The 18,534-nt window shown below is 41.5% G+C and overlaps 4 protein-coding genes across 4 annotated transcripts; all 4 read right to left on the bottom strand.

The window, feature by feature from the left end:
- Window positions 1-1,749: 1,749 nt before the first annotated feature.
- On the bottom strand, window positions 1,750-3,367 carry LOC141762816 (claudin-10-like). Its single transcript, XM_074626896.1, has 5 exons — window positions 3,136-3,367; window positions 2,446-2,607; window positions 2,279-2,360; window positions 2,047-2,154; window positions 1,750-1,954 (listed from the first exon to the last, which is right to left on the bottom strand). The coding sequence occupies exons 1-5, from the start codon at window positions 3,365-3,367 to the stop codon at window positions 1,750-1,752; spliced, it is 789 nt and encodes a 262-aa protein (XP_074482997.1).
- A 1,107-nt stretch (window positions 3,368-4,474) lies between these two features.
- Window positions 4,475-6,492, bottom strand: LOC141762817 (claudin-10-like). Its single transcript, XM_074626898.1, has 6 exons — window positions 6,401-6,492; window positions 5,674-5,813; window positions 5,430-5,591; window positions 5,223-5,310; window positions 5,035-5,142; window positions 4,475-4,936 (listed from the first exon to the last, which is right to left on the bottom strand). The coding sequence occupies exons 1-6, from the start codon at window positions 6,490-6,492 to the stop codon at window positions 4,819-4,821; spliced, it is 708 nt and encodes a 235-aa protein (XP_074482999.1). The 3' UTR covers window positions 4,475-4,818.
- Window positions 6,493-6,739: 247 nt separating this feature from the next.
- Window positions 6,740-10,045, bottom strand: LOC141762815 (claudin-10-like). The gene is made up of 5 exons (XM_074626895.1): window positions 9,576-10,045; window positions 9,218-9,379; window positions 8,973-9,054; window positions 8,758-8,871; window positions 6,740-7,417 (listed from the first exon to the last, which is right to left on the bottom strand). The coding sequence occupies exons 1-5, from the start codon at window positions 9,805-9,807 to the stop codon at window positions 6,991-6,993; spliced, it is 1,017 nt and encodes a 338-aa protein (XP_074482996.1). The 5' UTR covers window positions 9,808-10,045; the 3' UTR covers window positions 6,740-6,990.
- A 4,085-nt stretch (window positions 10,046-14,130) lies between these two features.
- Window positions 14,131-17,716, bottom strand: cldn10a (claudin 10a). Its single transcript, XM_074626894.1, has 5 exons — window positions 17,497-17,716; window positions 15,800-15,961; window positions 15,560-15,641; window positions 15,365-15,469; window positions 14,131-14,260 (listed from the first exon to the last, which is right to left on the bottom strand). The coding sequence occupies exons 1-5, from the start codon at window positions 17,714-17,716 to the stop codon at window positions 14,131-14,133; spliced, it is 699 nt and encodes a 232-aa protein (XP_074482995.1).
- Window positions 17,717-18,534: the final 818 nt, after the last annotated feature.

The following is an 18,534-nucleotide window of genomic DNA, read 5'->3' as shown; positions in this document are numbered from 1 at the left end:
GATTGGGAGCATTTCTATTGCCTCTGCACGGCTTTCAACATGGCGAAGGCGGAGCCGGCAGCTCATAGCTATCGGTGCTAACAGTGAAAATAACGTTAACACTGCTGACAGAGCTAACAGTGTTAACCTGAGGGGGAAACCGGAGGGTGGATGCTACGCTTCCGCAATGGTCGGTTGGGACGGCGTTATCATCTGTAATCGCCGTACGCAGAGGGAGACTTCATTCTCTGCTCAGGTAGACATTACTCCTCTGTATCTTTACATAAACAATAGTGGTTTGCTGCTATATTAATGCTCTGGATATCGTATAGAGCGCCTTTAATACTTAAAGGAGCAGTGTGTAGGATTTATTGGCATTTAGCGTTTTGGTTGCAAATTGCACCCCTCCCTTTCCAAGTGTGTAGGAAAACTACGGTGGCCTTCAGGTAACGTTGTCTGTTTCTGGGCTACTGTAGACACATGACGGTACAACATGCCGGACTTCCCGAAGAGGACCCGTTCCCTATGTAGATATAAACGGCTCATTCTAAGCTAATGAAAATGACACGATTCTTAGTTTCAGATGAATTTACACTGATGAAAACATAGTTATGAATGTTATATTCCATGTCTGCCAATAGATTCCCCCTAAATGCTACACACTGGCCCTTTAAGTAAATGAAGTATTTCTATAGTGTGGTTTGGCTACTTTTACAGAAGTAAATGAGTTGAATACTTGACTCATTAAATGAACAGTTGCTGTCACGTTGTGGGCCAGCAGACTTATATAAAAGCTGACTCGGCCATGGCACTCAATTGTAATATGAGCTGCTGCGTTTTTATGGGGAGCGACAGCTGTGACGGCTTCCTGTTCTGACAACGTTTGGCCTCCTTGAATATCACTGGTGTACTCTTCTCCAGTACACCATGCTTTATTTACCAAACATTATCTGCTAGTTTGCCTTCATCAGGATTGAATCTGAGGTTGACCAGTGATCAGTAATGTGACTTATAGATCACCATAGATACTAAGTATACTAAACTACATCATCATTTGTTTGATTGTCTGACTTTGAGTGCCATCTTCTGGCGACTCAGAGGAAGTTCAGGTGCAGAGGATTTATGAACAACTCTATATAGGAAGCCTCAAAGACAATTAACAGCAAACAAAGGAAATTAAATAAATAAGAAAAGAAGCCTAACCTAAGACACAACCCTGATGAAGGCAAGACAGACAGAAAGGTTAAGCGAGGTGATTAAAGCATGAATACATTTTGAACAGATTTGTAAACAAATACTAAGTCGTATTACATGCTGTGATGCCATTGAGCTGGAAGAGAGTGCATTATGAGCAACGTTTCTCCTTTCATACTGAACCTTTCAGCCTGTTTCAAAAGAACAAAGCAGGCAGATAGACAGAAACGAATCAAAGGGTCTATAGACAGTGGATGCTCCCTGATGAAAATCAGAAAAACAGCTATAAATACAACAGACTTATTGTAGGTTCTGGATTACCAAGCTTTGCTGTAGTAACATAATTCATATTTCCAGCCATGCCTAAACTTAGTCAAGGAATACCTCAACATATTGGGAGATATTCTTATGTGTTTTCTTGCCGAGTGTTAGACGAGAAGATAGATACCACTCATTCATACAAGAGTGGTATTAATCTTCTTGTCTCATTCTCAGCAAGAAGGCAAATTAGTGTATCTCCCTAAATGTCAAACTTTTAAGTCTTTTAAGTCACTTTCTCAGCTCAGAGGTCCCGTCTCAGACGAAGCTGTCCCTGTTGAAGGTCCCACTGGTCCTCGTTGTTGCTCTGGTTGCTGTGGTTGCTCTGGTTGCTCGGCTCTTCCTGCCTTCGTAAAACAGGGGCGGCACCAGAGTCACTCTGGACGAGGTGCCCGGCAACATGTAGGTCCGTCTGGTCCGGGCTGTGGCGTAAGTGGCCGGCCTCCGTCTTTCTGGAGAACTACTGAAAAAGTAGATATACGGTGAAGTTATTTATCTCGAGATAACAAAGTCAATACAACTGTTGAAGTGAAATACAAGAGGTTTTGTATTTACGTTGATGGTAGACCCTCTTTTCCAGAGAAGTACGCCATCACCGTGGCTCCAGAGAGGAGAAGCAGGGAGCCTCCCCAGCCAACGAAGAGTGCAGCTCCAAGTTCAAATCTGAACAGCAAGTTTTGAGGTATATCAAGAGTTATGGCTAGTTATTCTGCATTGTTTTATCCCTGTTTATATATATATATATATATATCACTCCTTGTAATAGCAATACTTTAAAAGTACTCACTTCTGTGCCCTGAAATGTGGGTCTACGAATTCTCTTATGACTTTGTTGGCCCACATCGTGTAGGTGATCATACCACAGAATCCTATCAGAAAACAGACTTCCTCAGTGCATGATATTCAAACAAGTTTAATACTCATAAACATCTTAGAATATATCTTTTTTTTTACCTGAAACCAGGTAGGTTATACCGCCTGCAAAGGTCACCCTCGCATTGGCGATCTCCGATCCACCTATTTTGGTGCACTTCATCCCGATGAGTGTGAGGACGCCTCCGAAGAAACCAGTGATGACGGCGCAGACGGCGAACGCTCTGGTGACGTGTAGGAACACTGAAAGAAAGCAGGTGAAACTGAAATACAAGTTGGATGTGTTAAATGTACAATTAGACTATTTATAGCACTTTACCTGATACTGCTGTGTGCAAAGAAAATACTGATAATACTGCTTTTTTTTTATTGATTATTTAAAAATTCAGCCCCTCTCCGTACCCTAATAATTTTCTTACAGTCCCTAAATCTTTACAACTTAAAGGGATAGTTCAGGTGTTTTGAAGTGGGGTTGTATGAGGTACTTAAACGTATTTAAGACACCTAAAAAAATCAGTTTAAGTGTACGCTATATTTAGAATATTTTCACCGCTTTACCTTGCCGTCAGACAGCCCTTTCCAACGGGGAACTGAAGCCATTGTATCCATCATATGCTCTCGCCAAAGCCACCAGACTCAAACTTAACTTAAACTACTATACTTAATCAACTGTAGGTAATACACTGACTATGGATAAGTACCTCATACAACTACTATCCCTTTAATAAAAAAAATGAATGTTGATATTTTTAAGATTTCTGAATGTCCTACCAGGCAGGGCCAGCATGGATGGGTAATCCTTGCAGTCGGACACCCCCGTGGTGTCTGAGATGCAGTCCTTCCACAGGTTGGAGTAGTAGTTGGAGGTTGTTATCACGACGCTGCCCACCTCGGACCAAGTCCAGTACTCTGTGGGAAGAGTGGAGCACACCAGGATCCAGCCGCACAGGCAGGACACGAAGCAGCCGATCTCCAAGTACATCACCACCGTCCTGTACTTCATGGTGAGTGCTGGCAGATCCTCCAGTAGTAGAGGTGGAAAAACTACCAAGATGTGTTAAATATAGAGAGTAACGTCCAAGTTTGAACAACTTGTCACCGTGGGAAACTGGACTGAGCTCTATCTCTATGTCACTGCTGAGGTGTTGGTGTCAGACTAGCAGTGTTGTGTTGTCATCTTATCTTTTAGACGGTTTTGCCTCGTAAGCATCCTTCACGTTCCCAGCGCTCAGACAGAAACGGTGAAGGATTACATCTTGCTGTATCATGCTACCATTGTTTTACCTCCTCATTGTCACAAAATCAACCACTTTTTCTTTCTTCAAATACCTTTTCTTCTTTTCTGCCCTCAAAACTATTGAAATCTTTTCTTTAGCTAAAAACTGGATTTGTACATGTGAAAGTGACAAAATACAGAAATTACCACAAATAAGCCAAAAAAGGGGAATATTTCATGTTTTATATGTTGTGTGGGCTATGCAGAAACAAATATATATTACATTTGTTTGCCAAAAAAAGTCATGTACAGACAAAGAAATGTCTCTAGTACCCCAAACAGAACATCAGGGTGAAACTCACAAACAAGCACACAATGTCTCTGTCAGAGCTCCTTTTTTGGATAAAGTTAGAAAAATAATCACACAGGATGGAAACCATTCCCATTGTTTATTTTTGAATACACATAGCTCATTTGGTAGGCTATTAGTTTTGCAAGACAAGAAAAGTCATCGCCCAAAATAAAATACATTTTAAATTAAATTAAATTAAATTAAATTAAAATGTAATCCTCAAACAAAATCCTCAGTTTGAATAAATTAATTCTGTTTAATAAATGAGTTAGTCTTTTTTTATTAAATCAACTCTCTATAATGAATAGAACTCGGCACTTTCATCAACATAAACAAAGTAATCTCGTTTTGATGGATTTGCCAAGTGAATGCATTTTTTGCAATAACTTAATTAATTTACTATAATAGTGTTAGAGCAAAAGTAGATTTTTTGTTATTGTGGTTAAATAAATGTAATTTATGGTGCTGTTAGATTGCTGCTAGACTGCTAGTTTTTGACCGCAGTGAAAATGAGTGTTTTTGAAAGGCTAAACGCCAACAAATATAGATAGAAGTAGAATATTTCATTAGATTTGGCTACAAAGTAGCAAAAGATATATCTTTTTAAATAGTTTTATACACAGACTTTTGTATAAATAATCAAGTAAGTGTGTCATTATGATTTTAGTGATACATGAGCAACCCTCAGAGCAGACAAATCCTGGCGCACCCCCTGTGATCTCTGGTAAAGCCTGTCCTGGTATTATTTACAGACGAAATTATCTTTAAATGTGATGGTAGGGTTTTAAATAGGATTATTATTAGATTATGATATATGTATATATATTTATTATTATTTATTGATTAATTGCTGGGTGAACTGGGCACTTAAAATGAATCTGTATAGTTACACAAACACAACAGAAGCCATCTTGTAGGGAGAGGCGTTAGTGGGGTCATGTGACCTTTTTGATGGTCCATAGATGTGTTCTTTTTCCCCGGCAAAGGGAACCATGGGATGTCTGCTGCAGAGAGAGTTGAATCCAGTCAGAAACAACAATATACATTAGTGAATTTTGGGTACTACTATTTGTAGTCTCCATAATATGATACGTTAACAAACCTTTTTGGGTGGTTAACTCTGCATGCAGTTGCACATTGGACTGTGCAGCCGAGTAGAATGAGGAAACTCCCCACCAGGCCAATGTATAGGGGGGCTCCAATCTCATAGCTGAGGAAATAACAGTTAATATCGGCTAATATCTTGCGTTACTCACTGTCAATAAGGGTGATTCAAAGGCCACATATTACCTCAGTTTTGATGGATCTGCTTTGCTCTGTAAAAAAGCTTCAACCACTCTGTTTATGTATAAACAATAACCGGCCACGTCCGACGCGCCTGCATGAGGGGAAAGCAGATGACACATGGGAAAGAAAAAACAAGATGAACCAGAAAAGTTCTGAGGAGCTTCTGTCACAACAGCTGAGGCTCTGCGGAGGCAAACAAATCGTACTCACAGCCGACCAGATGGAAAGCAGACGCTGTTATTAACATCCTGTTCTTGCTGCTCCGGTCTCCACCGATGCGTGTGCACTCCATTCCGAAAAATGTGAGCACTGTGCCAATGAGGCCGAGGCAGAGGCCAATCATCAGGAGCCCCCTGACTGCCTGGATGTATGCTGATGGCAGACAAACACGCGTCCGGGTCATTTGTTTTAACATTTTATGAGCACTGTGTAAACTGTGATTATTTGTACCCACTTTTGACTGTCCACAGCACCCAGAAGCCCACACAGTTCACCACCAGAGTGGAGTCTTCATGGCAGTCCCTCCACAGGTCGGACCAGTACCGAGCTGTCTCCACTACAGAGGAGCCCCCTTGACCCCCCAGCTGGGCCACCCTCAAGTCAGAAAATATATAAAATAATTAATTTCGGCTTATTGTATTCCAGTCTTGTTTGCAGTGCATTACTCTAACCAAAACCCTTCTCTCATTTTGCAATACTAGATCTTTTTGGCCCATGAGTTGTGAGAAGATACTATAAGGATACATTGTGAGTATGTCAAACAGATATTCAGCACATTAAAGGGGCAGTCCAGTGATTTAGTATTGCACTTCCATCTAGTTGGGGGACTCTCAACAGACAGATTAAAACAAGAATGGTAAAAATTGAAGCAGCAGAGGCCGAGATATTCCGACTGAAACACTGGATCCTACGTTTCCCATAATGCAACTCAATAGCATCTTTCATTAGACCCTCCAGGCCTTCTAAATGCCCTGGTCTTTCAAGCTTCACACTTATTATTGATATATCATCAAGTACGCATGATGAGTTCATGTGTTCACACATTGAAATGTATTTTTATTTTTTAATAATTGCTAAACAACATTTGATAACTATCATCTTCAGTCTAAACACTTTCTCCCTGCAGTTTACAGAGCTGAAGTACATCAGGTGCATTCTTCTAACTCTTCTTTCTTGCCTACCTCCAGTAGTCCATAGCGAGGGTGCAGCCCACAAAGCCCCAGCCCAGTAGGCAGAGCAGCAGGCCCAGGATCTGAGCCAGTCTCCTCCACATCCCTTCAGTCGGGTAAATACAAGTTTATTAAGTACAAATAGTTACTGAGATGTTAAGACAGTGTAGACGATGAAGCCAATAATGCCAGATGTGAAGGTGTTTAATGCTTTCCTACCTTGTGAAGGAATTAGTCCACCAATAATTCAAGAAAATAAAAGCCACAGGGGTTTTTGCTTCAGATTAAAGCTGTAGATCCTCTAACAGTGGCTGCCGAGTGAGGGTTTGAATAACAGCGAAACAGACACTGTTTACTGTCAACCAGACCTGATGAGCCTGGTGGAGTTTTATTTGTCATACACAAAGACTGCCAGTTCTGTTAGAAATGGATTGTGTGCCTCATTGAATGAATATATGGTGTCTTACCATTATAGATGATAAACATCAACAACAGGTTAATTCAATGAAAAATATGTTGCACAATTTTTAATACAAAACACATATTTGCTTTCATCACAGGTTCATGAATTGAATAGAAAAGCATCAGTTCGTCACATTTATTTAGATATAAGAGTTCTTGATGATCGGCGTGGTCTCGCTCCTCGAGCTGCCCGACAACGACGACACTGTCCGGCTGCTGCTGCTGCCGCTGCTCCTCGACTCGGACAAAGTTGATACGCTGGACCTCGACGAGACAGCGGAATCCGATCCCGACCCCGATCCTGACCTCGACCCCGCAGACCCCGCAGACCCCGCAGACTTGGTTGTCCGTCCAGTCTTCGACGACCGCCCCGACTTGGCCGTGCGGCCAGATTTGGATGTGCGCTCTGACCTCGAGGAAATGCCAGACAGGTCCGAGCCCTCGGACTTGGACGACAGCTCGGACACGGAGGACGCTTTGGTCTTGGAGGTGATCCCGGACACTGTGGACAGAGCTGTGGTGGACTTGTTTTGTTCGGGGTCTGGTAGCGCCTGGACGTTGATTACCCTGCAGAGAAAAACACACTGTTGTCAAACATGACAAGGCAGCTGAACCCCTAGCTGAAATTATGTTTTTGTTATACATGAGCACCAACAAGTCATTGTTTTGCAAGTCCCAAGTCAAGATTGACAAGTCTCGAGTCAAGTCCAGAGTTAAGTCTGACAAGTCCTGAGTCAAGTCCCAAGTCAAGACTGACAGGTACAGAGTCAACTCCCAAGTCAAGACAAGCAAGTCCAGAGTCAAGTCCCAAGTCAAGACTAACAAGTCCCGAGCAGAGTCCCAAGTCAGGACTGACAACTCCCAAGTCAAGGCTGACAAGTCCAGAGTCAAGTCCCAAGTCTAGTCTGACTAGTCCCAAGTCAAGAGAGGAAAGTCCAGAGTCAAGTCCCAAGACAAGGCTGACAAGTCCAGAGTCAAGTCCCAAGTCAAGTCTGTCAAGTCCCAAGTCAAGTCCCAAGTCAAGACTGACAAGTCCCGAGCCAAGTCCCAAGTCAGGACTGACAAGTCCCACGTCAAGAGAGGAAAGACAAGAGTCAAGTCCCAAGACAAGGCTGACAAGTCCAGAGTCAAGTCCCAAGTCAGGACTGACAAGTCCCAAGTCAAGACAGGCAAGTTCAGAGTCAAGTCCCGAGTCAAGTCTGACAAGTCCTGAGTCAAGTCCCAAGTCTAGTCTGACTAGTCCCAAGTCAAGAGAGGAAAGACAAGAGTCAAGTCCCAAGACAAGGCTGACAAGTCCAGAGTCAAGTCCCAAGTCAAGACTGACAAGCATGAGTCAAATCCCCCCTTTACAATCTTTATGCTAAGCTAGCTTAGATGATGGCTCTAGCTTCATATTTAGAGTACAGACACGAGAGTGGTATCAAACTTCTCATCTAGCTTTTGACGAGAGAGCTAATAAGCATATTCCATAAGCATTTATTTCCAACCTCTGCTTATGTTTGCACCTCTTCCGCTGTATCAGCAGCAGGATGTCTCAAAAACTTCACATCTTGAGTGTTAAGCGTAAAGTGTAGATTTCTGCTCTCTGAGCTCCTTCTAGTGTTGAAATTGATCCACAGCATGCAGTTTTTCTCCTTCACTCATTTAACCACGAAAGCTTTTAAACACCAGACCTTCTCTGCTCGTTTACACCTATGGCTTTAGGGTTATATTACAAGGTGGGAGGGAGTGTACCCACAGTGCACATCTGCACACTCCCACCTTTAACCTACTAACACAGCCTCCCGCATTTCGGATAATGAGTAATTCCACTTGAGCTCACGGGGCGCTGGTATTTATTGAGGAAGCCGAGAGAGGAGTTATTTATTCACTTCCCCAGACATGTTACAACATGTGTCAGTACTCACGTTGCCTCTGCTCCACAGAGCGGCATGCACACCGACCACACGTAGAAGAAACCACCGGTCACTTGAAAGACCGAGCCGACCCAGCCGAGGAACATCGGGGTGCCGAGGTCGTACCTATCGGTGTAAAGACAGAGAGACTGTGAGGTTAATATTCAAATATTTCTGTTTTATTAAAGTCATTCTCTCTGACAGAACAGGTTACATTTAAGCCTTACTTCAGTCCAGCAAAGTCAGGGTTGAAGTATTCTACTGAGACGTACTGCGCATAAACAGCATACCCACTTGTGGACAGCAAACCTGAAGAGAAATCATGTTGAGTCTTAAGAGTTCACAAAATAGTATTGGTTTACTCTGTAACCTTTTAATAATTAATAATAATTTTCATAATAGAAAGACACCGGTGTTTCCCAACTTTGGGGTCGGGACCATAGACTGTATAGAATATGTATCTAGACCTTACCGCTGGTTATGTGGCACCATGCGCCGGCGTAGATCTTCTTGTACTTTGACCGATCTTTTCCCCCAATGAAGGTGCACTCCATTCCCAACAGACTGAGCACAAAGCCCAGCATGCCCAGGGAAAGAGCCGCCATCAGCAGGCCTCGCACTATCTGGACGTGGCCTGGAGTCACACAGTAAGACACAAATAGACATCTATTACCTAACGTAACATCACACAGACAACAGTGGGCTGAAGGAACCTTTTAGTTCCTTGAAAAGTAGTTCCGGGGACTAAAAGTCCTTTTGTTGGAAACCCGGCTTATGAGAGTCTAGATGCCAGCGGAGACAATGTTTTAGGGTATAGATGTGTCACCTACCATCCACAGACCAGAGCACAGGGTAGTCGTAGCAGTTGGTGACAGCAGTCGAGTCCGTGAAACAGGATCTCCACAGGCTGGACCAGTACCAGGCCACCTTGATGATGGAGGAGCCCCCCATGCCCCCGATGGCAGTGATCTTCCAGCCCTCCATGGCCATGGTGCAGGCCACGAAGATCCAGCCCAGTACGGTCATCAGGAAACCCCAAATCTGGACCACACGGATCTTCATCTCGGGGTGAGTTGATCTCCTATCTAGATTAAAGGTCCAGGGAAGCTTCTATTTCTAATCCGTGATCACTTATCCACAATCCAATGTCCTTTACTCATGCAGAAGACGCGTACATCCTGAGCCGAACGTCAAACTGACGTGGAAGTGGCCTCCTACTCAGCTGCTCGACTCAGAGAAAGGAGAGGACGGGTGCATCACAGGTACAGATCAGGGGTGTGTTGTTGTTTTCCAGGTATTGCTTTACATGTGGGTGAGAGACAACAGTCGCTCAGGTTCCCATGGGCCACGGTTGAGATTTGTCATGTTTGAATCTGGACTGAGAGTGCTCACCTAAGCATTTATCTCCAATTACCAAAACAGCTCCATGCCCCCATCGGACTGTCCCTCATGTGTGGACACATTTAGTTATAGTCTGTTTATAGCATCAGACCATACAGTATATAGTATCATTATTTTTAATTGTGCTTTTTAACAACCTAAACCATAACAAATGAAATATACATATAATAACAGAGAAAAATGGTAATAAAATAATAAACAAATATTATAAAATTATATTATAAAAATACATTATTATTATTATTATTATTATATAAAAATATAAAAATAAATATAATCAAAATAAAATAAATACAAATTATAAAATAAGAATTATGATAAAGAAATATGAATTGTTATAATTTTTTTTAAATCATTTTGATCAATTCTCCAGTGGAAAAAATGGTTAAATTCAGCACCAAATCTGTGTAACTAATGATATCAACCCAAAAACAACTTATTATGAGACATAATAGAGCATGGGGATGACCATCATTTACTTCTATCACATAATGTTTTAAACCTTTATACATTCTCACAATTTATTTTAATTAATTAATTCATGTTTATTTCTAATTTATAACTAGAAGAACTTGACACACAGTGCTGAGCTGCATCTCAAATTAATCCCCAGGTTCCCAGCTTTCAGATGATGTAAAGCACTTCTATGTGACATCTACTGTTGGCCTGCTATCTCCCCCTAAAGACCCCCTGTACCCCCTAAAAAAAGACAAAAACGGGTCTATTATGGGTCTTAAAGGGTTTAAAAGCTCCCTTTAGGGTGAATAATATTCCTTGTTACAAAATGTTATATCCTTCTTTTCTCTAATTTAAGCATATATACAAAAAGAAAAAAGACCAAAGTACAGTTCTGCATTAGTGACCTTTACATGCTGCTCTGACCTGAAGCATCATTCTCGACTGCGCCTCAGGCTTTAAGCTGCTGGTTATTAGTAATTTTACCAAGAGCTCGCTGTGCTGCGGGTCTCATAATTACAGCACAACGTCTTAGCGCTGTTCTAATTAGAGTTAAACCTGAGGTAATGAGAGTTAGGGGGAGCGATGAAAGAGCTCCTCTTTGTTTCGGCTTATGACTAAGTTATTGGTGGTGGTGGTGGGGAGATATTGGAAACGGTGGGCGGCTGGGTTTGGTGAGCGTGGCTTTAATTAGCTTTAATTAGCTTGACACTGGGAAAAAAATGAACAAAGGAATGCTTATGTGACCTGAGCTCGCCAGGCAATTTGAACTATTAGATAATTGTGAAGTTTCTTCAGATGTGTCTACCAATAAACGTGCATTAACGCTGCTCTCTGCTGGTCTGGTTGCAGTACTGGCTCTGGGCCTTCAGACGTCCCCGTGTTGTTGCAATAACCAGCTTCCCATCGGAGATCAACAAATAGGTCAGAGGTTTTTAACCATTTTTCTTTTTATTAAAGGTCCCATATCGTGCTCATTTTTAGGTTCATACTGGTATTTTGTGTTTCTACTAGAACATGTTTACATGCTGTAATGTTAAAAAAAAACTTTATTTTCCTCATACTGTCTGCCTGAATATACCTGTATTTACCCTCTGTCTGAAACGCTCCGTTTTAGTGCATTTCAACGGAATTGCGTTGCTAGGCAACAGGCAACAGTTTGTCAGCTAATGTTATTTACATACACTGCAACAGGAAATAAACTGGGTCACATTTAGTATGTTTATGTTTAAAACCGTGTTATGATCTATATATTGTATATTTGTGACATCACAAATATACAGAAATCCAGACAGCTTGTTTCAAAGGCACAGTTTCTCATTACGGGCTGTGTGTATTTCTCTGTGGATTGAGCGTTTCGATACTTTCACAGTATCTATATATCACTTAAACATGCTTTATAATATAAAAGACATGAAACCTCACTTTTTACAATATGGGACCTTTAACTAAGTTTAATTAACTATCAATTTGACATGTATAAATGATGGTTATTATAAAGTGTAACCTTTTTAAGAGGATTTCTAATTATTCTCAGTATTTGCTTTGAGGTGTTAACTTTAAATTCATTTGGATATAACTATTGTGAGCAGTCACATCATTTTGAAATGAAAATCAGACATTAGACAACACAATACCACCATTATATCAGAGAGCGTTGTGCAGAGCCCAGGACACCTGACACTTGTTTGCGGATGTGAGGCGCCAGAAAGCACAGGGCGACCGCTCTCTGCCAGCTGGTTCAAGTATCCAACCTCTGGGCCAGGAGGGTTTGCGTAACATAGCCTGGGGTTCCTATTGATAATAATTCCCAGGTGGAGATGGATGGCTGATGTGAGGGGAAACCTCCGGTCGGGCCTCCTGCTCCGCGTAGCCATCTCTGGGGTCAGATGTGAACTAGTGACCCTTGGAGGTCACATCAGTCGAGGCCAAGAAAGGCCTTTCTGCTTGAGAAATATTAACTGATGACACATTCGACTGAAGGTGTCTTCTGTTTTTGCTTTCAGGAGATGATTAACTGGATTTGCTCTATCGCTACAGGTTTTAAAAAGTAATCTATTTGTTTATTTTAGTTACTTTTACAGAATTGTGTTGCTTCCAAAACAGCGTGCTTATTATGTGAAATGTCTATGAAAACAGAACCACTTTAAATAGTACAAAAACAAATCATATTTATAACCACTGAATACCATCTTATTCTTATAACATAAGCTCAAGCAGTAAACTCACACAAATAGTGTACTTTCTGTGTGACATCCTCCAGTTTTAATGAGAAAAATACTTTAAAAACTATTTCCAACAGACTGAAGAAGTATAAAATAGAGATTTAATATGTCTCCAGACGAGGCAGGAAAGGCCAGCTTGTTGAAGGTGACCGCAGAGTTTGAACGGTGTTTTGTGCCAAATCAAATTTCCTGCCCTAAAAGAAAACCAAGCTTATCTTTTACATACAGTCATTGACAGAAATGTCCCCAAAAAAGTACCCATATTTAAAGATGAATCTGGCCACTTAAAATGAATAGAATATGTAAACTGACACATGAATTATATGGAGGACAGAACCTGACAAAATCTAAAATGAATGAATGAATAAATAAATAAACGACTCAATAAATACATAAATGTCATTAAATGTAGCAAAAATAATATAAAGAATAAATGGAGCCATTAATTAGTTGATAAAATGTGACATAAATGTATATTTCTGTTTTAATTTGCTTCTTTATGTATTTATCTTTGTATGAATTCCCTTATTTATTTACTCTTCTGTTTAATTTTCCCCTTTTATTCATTTATGTATTTAGTTTTGTAAATCTTTAAATGAATTTATTTATTTTTGCATGTATGTATTTATTTATGTATTTATTTGATTTTTTTTTTTTTTAAATGTATGTATTTTTTTTTTTTAATTTTTAAATATATCTATTTAGTTTTGCATTTATTTTTAATTTATTTATAAATGTATGTGCTGTATTTATTCATGCATTTATTTGTTTATTAATGCATGATTTTCCCTTTGCATTTCACCCCTTATTTATTTCCCCAAACTTATATATTTCTGTATTCTTTTCCTTATACATTTCTTTTTACATTTCTTTATGCATTTTTGCCTCATTAAGCAAATGAGGGGTCTGTCCCTCACTTATTTACATACATACATACATAAATAAATAAAAGGGAAAAGTAAACAGAAGAGTAAATGAATAAGGGAATTAATACAAAGATAAATAAACCACGAAATATCAATTTATGTCACATTTTATCAATTAATGAATGGCTACATTTATTGTTAATATCCTTTTTGCTGCATTTAATGATATATTTATTTATTTATCGAGTCATTTATTTATTCGTTTTTTTTCTGTCCTCCATAGAATTACACTTTCCAGCCTTTTTTTTTTCTCATGGAGTTCAGGCACAGAAGTTCTTAAAAGTGAACGGTGTCCTTTGCTTTTACTGGTGAAATAGTTTCTGGTGACCATAAACTAATGTGATAAATTCCACAGTCATGTAACAACAAGTCCAAAGTCACACATAGGCATTTCTTCCAAACTGCCTCGACGGCTCTCCTGGTTCCTTGCGGAGGCTGTTGACTGTCTTGCTGTGCTTGTTGCGTGCTGCTGCAAATGATGTAGCTCCACTGTAGGTGTATTCAGCTCTGCAAAGAGACAAAAAAAGCGTAAGAAATTAAGGAAGAATACCTGCTGAACAGTAATAGAGCACCAAATCTTGCTGAATTTTTAAAAATAATTCTCCGCCAGGAGATTATGTATTCAGTCGTGTGTGTCTGTCTGTCTGTCCACGGCTAATCTTGCATGCTACTTGACCCATCAGCCTAATATTTTTTGTGCTCATTTATGACTGTATGCTCAAAGACCTCTCGTGGTTGCAGTGATTCACACTTTTTGAAAACATATTTTATTGACTGTTTTAACCCGTCATTGACTGCTGAATGATGTGTTTACCAAGCAATTAAGCTAGTCTTAGTTCTGGGAGAGAGAGAAACTTGAATTCAGAAGATGTACGGTTGACATTGACAATGCTATCATGCTGATGTTTACCAGGTATAATGTTTACCACGTTTATGATCTTTAACATTTGCTAATTAGCACTAAACAAGAAGTACAGCTGAGGCTGAATGTCATAAGTTTTGCAGGTATTTGATCATATTGGACAAATTAAAACACTGACCATTAGCCGCTAGTTTGGCTAAAACCAGATGTGTTGATTCCGATTTTATACACTTAAGTAGAACAATGAATTGAGGAGACGTATTGGCTGCCACGACAAAGTGGTCAGCAATCAAATCTCTGGAAACCCCATGTATCCTTACCAGCCTGAGACCAAACCCTGCTACATATTTCTTTATATCGTCCCTCCTTTCTGTTCCTCGTAGCTTTCCCTATAGGTACCCTCAGTCAAGGTGACTTTCACTGGGAAGAGGTCCTTATTACTCGACTGTAACAAAGGAAACATTCAGCCGTCAGCGGCTGCATTACTAATCAAAACGACGATCATGCAATCTGCCCTGTAGGTTCAGCAATTATGAGACAAGATGTTGAGAGAGATTGCTGGATGTTTTCGACTTTAACCGTCTCTCCATTGCAGTTAAAGTAATTATTTAAATTGCATGATTGAGTTAGCAACTCAGTGAAGTTTAGAGTCCGTCCAAATCAGATTTCCTCTAAGCCCTTGTTGCTGCTGACAGATGTGAGATCACATTGATAGCATCCAGCATGTTAGAAAAACCCAAGCCACTTGCCTGATACTGGAGCCTTCAGACAGGGAGAGGCAGAAGACGAGTCCTCCCAGGATACACAGCACGGATCCAGCCCAGCCGATGAAGAGAGCGGCTCCTAGCTCAAACCTGAAGTGGGAAAGAAAGAAGACATTTATGACTGGACTTCCTTTCATCTGAATGGGGTTTTGATCCTTTATTTTAATCCCAAATACTTACTTCTGGGCAACAAAGAGGGGGTCAAAGAAGTCAGTTGTGATCCTGTGAGCGTATATGGAGCATGCAGTCATGCAGCAGAGGCCTACGGGGAGAATTAAGAGGATTTCTACTTCAAGATCTGACTTGACTCAAAGCAGAAAGAGCTCATAATGTCATTCACTTAAACACAGCTTCCTAAAATGCAGCTCAAATGCTACATGCCCCGTTTATCCAGACACAGAGACAGGTAATGGTTTGTACCGCTGAGAATGAAGATGAAGCCCGAGATGACGGTCAGACGGGCCTTGATGGTCTCCGAGCCTCCTATTTTCGTGCACTTCATTCCTATCAAGGCGAAGATGGCCCCGAAGAAACCCAGACATACGGCGGCGATCATCAGACCCCGACACACCTGGATATAGCCTTCATGAGAGAGACAGAGAAGAGTGTGCTTTAAAGGACCAGTGTGTAACATTTAGGGGGGTCTATTGGCAGAAATGGAATATTAATAACTATGTTTTCTTTAGTGTATAATCACCTGAAACTAAGAATCATTGTGTTTTCCTCAGCTTAGAATGAGCCCCCCATATCTATATCATGGATGTATTAAGAGAACTGGATACAGCGTCGAAGGCGGGGCGCCGTTCATTCCTATGAAAGTTGCTCGGTGGCGCATTAAGCCAAAATGGCTCGACTTCCGAGTGGGAAAGTAAACGGATCTTCTGGCGATCTTCCGCATCCATTGGTGCCCACAGACTAGGCGTAGTAGCGTCCGCTTGGTCACATGGCTCGGTCACGGGGTCACAGTCGTCACAGCTCGCTAACTTTAACAGAACTGTGAGAGATTTTGGTGACCCCTCAGATTTATCTTGGGACCTTTTGGGAACCGCTGCTTTAAACCAAAGGCTTGTAGGAAAAAGACAGGAGTTTAAATTTGCGCTGTAGAACGTAGCAGTCACGAAACGTTACAGGTGCGTATTTGAGATTGAGTTCAAAGATGGATGTGATCCAAGCAAGGGCGCCAGAAGTACGGGGGTAGGAAGTGTTGAAAGGGCCATTGGCCCCCCAATTTACACCGCTGGCCCGATTTTGGCGTTGCGGCTGGTCTCTAGAGATGGTCTCTAGTTTCACTTATTTTAGGCGTGCGGAGGTGAAAAAATCTAGCATTTCATACGAAGAAAAAGCTGGACAGGAGTTTAAATTTGCGCTGTACAACGTAGCAGTCACGAAACGTTACGGGTGTGTAGTTGAGATTGAGTTCGAGGGCGAAGGAAGTAGGGGCAAAGGAATAGGGGGGCTATTGGCCTCCCCACTTTACGGCCCTGGCCCGATTTGGTATCGTGGCTGGCCTCTAGTTTTGGTTATTTTAGTCGCACGGAGGTGAAAGAATCTAGCATTTCATAAGAAAAAAAGCTTTGAAATGAGCAAAAACTGTAACAGATTTTGGTGATCCCGCAGATTTATCTTGGGACAGGAGTTTAAATTTGTGCTGTAGAGCGTAGCACCTTTATGAAAATACATTTTCTTTTCTCAACAGTACGTGACAACAGATAAGGAAGTGAAACTGCATGAATGTATCAAATTGCAACAAGACGTTAGAATTAGAGCACGCAATGCCTTTCTGTATCGTTAGTGGTAAGCAATGGGAAGTGACCTCTGTATGACTGTGTGACTTTCTCAGATTGCTTCATTCGGTCACATTAGGAGGCTGTATCAGTCCAGCCGGCCTTTAACTTTAAATGTTGTGGTTGTTTGTGGCCTGAAGCCAGAGTCAGAAAAGGAAATATCAAGTTCCAAATGCATTTGTTGACAATGGTTTTCAGTCATCTAAAAACAAGAGGTGTTTTTTGGGGCATCGGTGCTTCGGTCAGATGCACACAAAGATAGACATCTGACCTCAGAAAGACAACATCATGCACTGCTACGGCAACAACAACCACAGTCATCTCACAACTCACCATCTAGAGCCAGCATCGAAGGGAAGTCCTTGCAGTTGGACACGCCGGTGGAGTCGGTCACACACGTTTTCCAAAGGTTAGACCAGAAGGTAGCCGTGGTGATGACCGTCCCGTCCACGGAGGACACCTTCCAGTAGTCCGTCGGCAGGGTGGACGACACCAGGATCCACCCCGAGATGGTCAGGACAAAGGCAACGATCTCTGTTGCCATGTTGCCCATTTTTCCCCCGCGGCGTGGAGGTCCCGACTGGGACAGATCTTTCCCTCAGTGAGAGGAGGTGGGAGGGTCGGCCCTGGGACAGGTGCGTCAGCATCGGCTGTTCCGCAGAATTCCTCCACCTGCCAAGCATCTACGCCCGAGAACCAGTACTTTTAAAGTGCATATCAGTCACTGACACACAATCAGTGTGCTGTATGTTGTTTGCGTGCGGGGGTGCACGCGCTAGTCATCACTCCACACAGTGTGCATGGGGTCTGCAAGGGGATCTGCAGGAGGAGGAAGTCTTTAATTGAAAGGATCTGAAAAGTCTTTGACAGAGAGGGAGCACAAGATGGGGAACAGAGATAGGAGAGACTTGTACGGTGGATTGACTGAATGAATGAATTATGTGGTTTTAGCATTCTTTTTTTGATCTCGGTTCAGTTTGCATTGCACCAGAATTTGGAAAACCAGTACTTCATTATAGCAGCAGCACTAAATAAAGGCAGTGCAACTAGTTAGAGTATAACTGGTTTTACAGCATTATAGCTCCATCAAGTGGCCAAAAGGAGACGATGCTTCGAACTATCTGGAAGGGCATTTCCTCATTTCCCTGCTTATATTACGATATTCAGTTCATTAATATAGCAGCAAACAACTATTTGTTATGTAAAGATATAGAGGAGTAATGTCTACCTGAGCAGAGTCACTCTCCCTCTGTGTATGTTGTAATCTGAGCCTCTCCCTGCATTGTTGACATAGCCGCACGTGCTTTTAGTGCATGTTCACACGTCAGGATGCCCTATTGGCTAGCTTACCGCCGCCGCTCTGCACTGTCT

The sequence above is a fragment of the Sebastes fasciatus genome, chromosome 24 (genome assembly GCF_043250625.1).
Source record: "Sebastes fasciatus isolate fSebFas1 chromosome 24, fSebFas1.pri, whole genome shotgun sequence".
Taxonomy (NCBI): domain Eukaryota; kingdom Metazoa; phylum Chordata; class Actinopteri; order Perciformes; family Sebastidae; genus Sebastes; species Sebastes fasciatus.
The sequence above is the reverse complement of the archived record's forward strand: the minus strand, read 5'-3'. Positions and strand labels throughout refer to the sequence as shown.

What these genes read in the sequence shown, in the direction of transcription:
- LOC141762816 (XM_074626896.1), bottom strand. Translation starts at nt 3,367, where the DNA reads ATGAAGTACAGGACGGTGGTGATGTACTTGGAGATCGGCTGCTTCGTG. An exon ending in CCACATTTCAGGGCACAGAA is followed by an intron (nt 2,155 to 2,278) that starts GTGAGTACTTTT and finishes CTTGCTGTTCAG; the next exon opens with ATTTGAACTTGGAGCTGCAC. An exon ending in AAAGAGGGTCTACCATCAAC is followed by an intron (nt 1,955 to 2,046) that starts GTAAATACAAAA and finishes CTACTTTTTCAG; the next exon opens with TAGTTCTCCAGAAAGACGGA.
- LOC141762817 (XM_074626898.1), bottom strand. Translation starts at nt 6,492, where the DNA reads ATGTGGAGGAGACTGGCTCAGATCCTGGGCCTGCTGCTCTGCCTACTG. An exon ending in CTCGCTATGGACTACTGGAG is followed by an intron (nt 5,814 to 6,400) that starts GTAGGCAAGAAA and finishes TTCTGACTTGAG; the next exon opens with GGTGGCCCAGCTGGGGGGTC. An exon ending in GGTGCTGTGGACAGTCAAAA is followed by an intron (nt 5,592 to 5,673) that starts GTGGGTACAAAT and finishes GTCTGCCATCAG; the next exon opens with CATACATCCAGGCAGTCAGG.
- LOC141762815 (XM_074626895.1), bottom strand. Translation starts at nt 9,807, where the DNA reads ATGAAGATCCGTGTGGTCCAGATTTGGGGTTTCCTGATGACCGTACTG. An exon ending in ATGGTGCCACATAACCAGCG is followed by an intron (nt 9,055 to 9,217) that starts GTAAGGTCTAGA and finishes ATTTCTCTTCAG; the next exon opens with GTTTGCTGTCCACAAGTGGG. An exon ending in CCTGACTTTGCTGGACTGAA is followed by an intron (nt 8,872 to 8,972) that starts GTAAGGCTTAAA and finishes TTACACCGATAG; the next exon opens with GTACGACCTCGGCACCCCGA.
- cldn10a (XM_074626894.1), bottom strand. Translation starts at nt 17,716, where the DNA reads ATGGGCAACATGGCAACAGAGATCGTTGCCTTTGTCCTGACCATCTCG. An exon ending in TTCGATGCTGGCTCTAGATG is followed by an intron (nt 15,962 to 17,496) that starts GTGAGTTGTGAG and finishes TCTCTCATGAAG; the next exon opens with GCTATATCCAGGTGTGTCGG. An exon ending in CCCCTCTTTGTTGCCCAGAA is followed by an intron (nt 15,470 to 15,559) that starts GTAAGTATTTGG and finishes TTCCCACTTCAG; the next exon opens with GTTTGAGCTAGGAGCCGCTC.